The sequence below is a fragment of the Octodon degus genome, unplaced genomic scaffold (assembly GCF_000260255.1).
Source record: "Octodon degus isolate 3935 unplaced genomic scaffold, OctDeg1.0 scaffold00031, whole genome shotgun sequence".
Classification (NCBI taxonomy): domain Eukaryota; kingdom Metazoa; phylum Chordata; class Mammalia; order Rodentia; family Octodontidae; genus Octodon; species Octodon degus.
In genome coordinates, this window is record NW_004524607.1 from 10,672,869 (window position 1) to 10,675,010 (window position 2,142).

Sequence of the window (2,142 nt, forward strand, 5' to 3'; positions counted from 1 at the left end):
GCAGTGTATTATTTGTTGAAACTGTACTTCTGATTTGATTTGAAACTGTCTCATTGCTATATGTTTATCAATAAAACTTTGAAAAGAAAAAAAAATAAAACCAACCACAGGCAAAGTTAAAAAAAAAAAAGAATCAATGAAGCTATCTAACATAATTATATTGTGATGAGCATTCAGTAATTGATACTATTTCTGTTTTATTCCAGAAAACAGCTCCTTGAACATGGTGAGGTAAACATCTCCTCGTTTTACTCTGTGTAGGCTACTGTGTTAAATTCTAGGTCAAGTTAATTCATGAGGGTGCCGCCTGGCTTGAGGCCCTGAGTGCTGGTAATGCATTTCTGCTGAGCCTCTGTGCCAGCCTGCTCTTGTACTTGGATAGTAGTTGGGATTTGGAAGCAAGCTCAGAAAATACAGAGCAATTATCATTGAGAAATAACCCATTAACTTTTGGTATGATCTCCTATAGCATCATCCTCTACACTCCTTTGTGCACGCCAGTGTGTGTATGTGTGTGTGTGTGTGTGTGCGTGTGTGTGTGTGCATGTATGTGTATACTCAGATATTTTTGTATTGTTTTTTTACAGATTAATGTTCTGCACATATGCAGTTTTATATCCTGGAAACTCTTCCATGCCATTGAATAATCTTTGAATATGTAATTTTTATTGGCCATATATCTGTGAAAATGTAGTGATTTGTTTCTTGTTCCTGTTAGTCACTTAAGCTGTTTCCTTTCTTTGCTGTTAAATAAACACTTCAGTGATCGTTGTATTTGTTTTGATTATTTGTTTAGACAAGTTCCTAGAATGGCAGTTTACATCAAGGGTGTTGGCTCTTTCCTAAACCCTGATAAACATTTTGAATTATGAAAATGTACCAATTTATTTGTCAGTGCTTCTTTATTTTGTCTCTCTAACATGCAGTATTAATCCTAACCTTATAAATGGGACTACCTCATTATTTTTAACATTCAATTTGAATATTAGTGATTTAGAACATAAATACTGAGTTGCCATTTACCTTTTGTTGCATTAGTTATTTTTATTTATTTATTGTCTCTAGTGAGTTGATATTTTATGAACATCTGTTAGAGAAGTTTCCTTTGAAACCTTTGCTAGCAGAATTCTCTCCTAGATCTAAGTAGGGTGCCCCACTAATTAGCATAAATATTTCTATGTTTATCCCACTCCTCTCCTTTTCCAATGATCAAGTTCTTGTGCTGCTGTCACTGCTGCTATTGACTGAAGGACCATGTCTTTGACAAGCTGTCTTCCCTGCTTCTATCCCTGGCTCAGCTCTCACTTTGTGCAAACCCTTGCTCAGATGTCACCTTTTTAATGCAGTCCGTGGAGACCGCTGTTCTACCCTACAGCCCTGCCTATGGCCCACAGCACATCCTGCAGTCCCGGGCTCTTTCCCTACCCACCCTCTTGCCGTGCACTCACCACTCTGTACTGGGCGGTAATGGGTTCATTTATGTGTGGTGTCCACTTGTTGCCAGTCCTTGCTGAACACACTAACATCTCAGCTCACAAGGGTGAAAGTTGCTGAGAGTTTTATCTGAAGCCCCACAACAGAGCCTGGGCTTTAACAGGCATTCAGTGGGTCTTTGTAGAATGAATAAATGACAGTAGGTATAGTAATATGTTAGATCTTTGGCCTAATGCCTAATAATAGTTTTCATGTACATTCTTATTTGTTGCAAAACATGTAAAGTGAAAGTGTCATTTTGTTTTGCATTTCTATAGCTGGTTTTTCACACATTGCAGTTGTTGGCGTTTGCAGCCCTTGCCATCTTGATTCTGAGGCTGAAGCTGTTTCTGACACCGCACATGTGTGTTATGGCTTCCCTGATCTGCTCCCGAAGGGTAAGGGGTTCGTTGTTGTATGAGTGGACTGTGATAGCTTAGCAACAAATGCCAGGGCTTTGCTGAGTAATGCGGAGGGTAAAGGGACCGTTTTTAGGCTGCCCAACCTAAACTGTTCACAATGATAGTGCTCGACTCGCTGAGTGTGCTGAGTGACGTCTGGTGGCTTTGAAAATGATTCCTAGAGTGTAGCTGCTGTTTCTATGATGAGTAAAGAGGCGCTTTCCCCTGGGCTGGTGTGCTGTCCCCAACCACAGTCCCCAGCCCCCAG

General features: G+C 40.1%; 1 protein-coding gene across 1 annotated transcript in view; it reads left to right on the plus strand.

Annotated features, from left to right (window-relative positions):
• The window catches only part of LOC101585557 (probable C-mannosyltransferase DPY19L2), a 131,562-nt gene that overhangs the window by 90,042 nt on the left and 39,378 nt on the right, over positions 1 to 2,142 (plus strand). The window contains exons 16-17 of the mRNA XM_023713371.1: positions 207 to 231; positions 1,752 to 1,871. Of these exons, the coding sequence (XP_023569139.1) occupies positions 207 to 231; positions 1,752 to 1,871 (145 nt within the window). The remainder of the gene's footprint in view (positions 1 to 206; positions 232 to 1,751; positions 1,872 to 2,142) is intronic.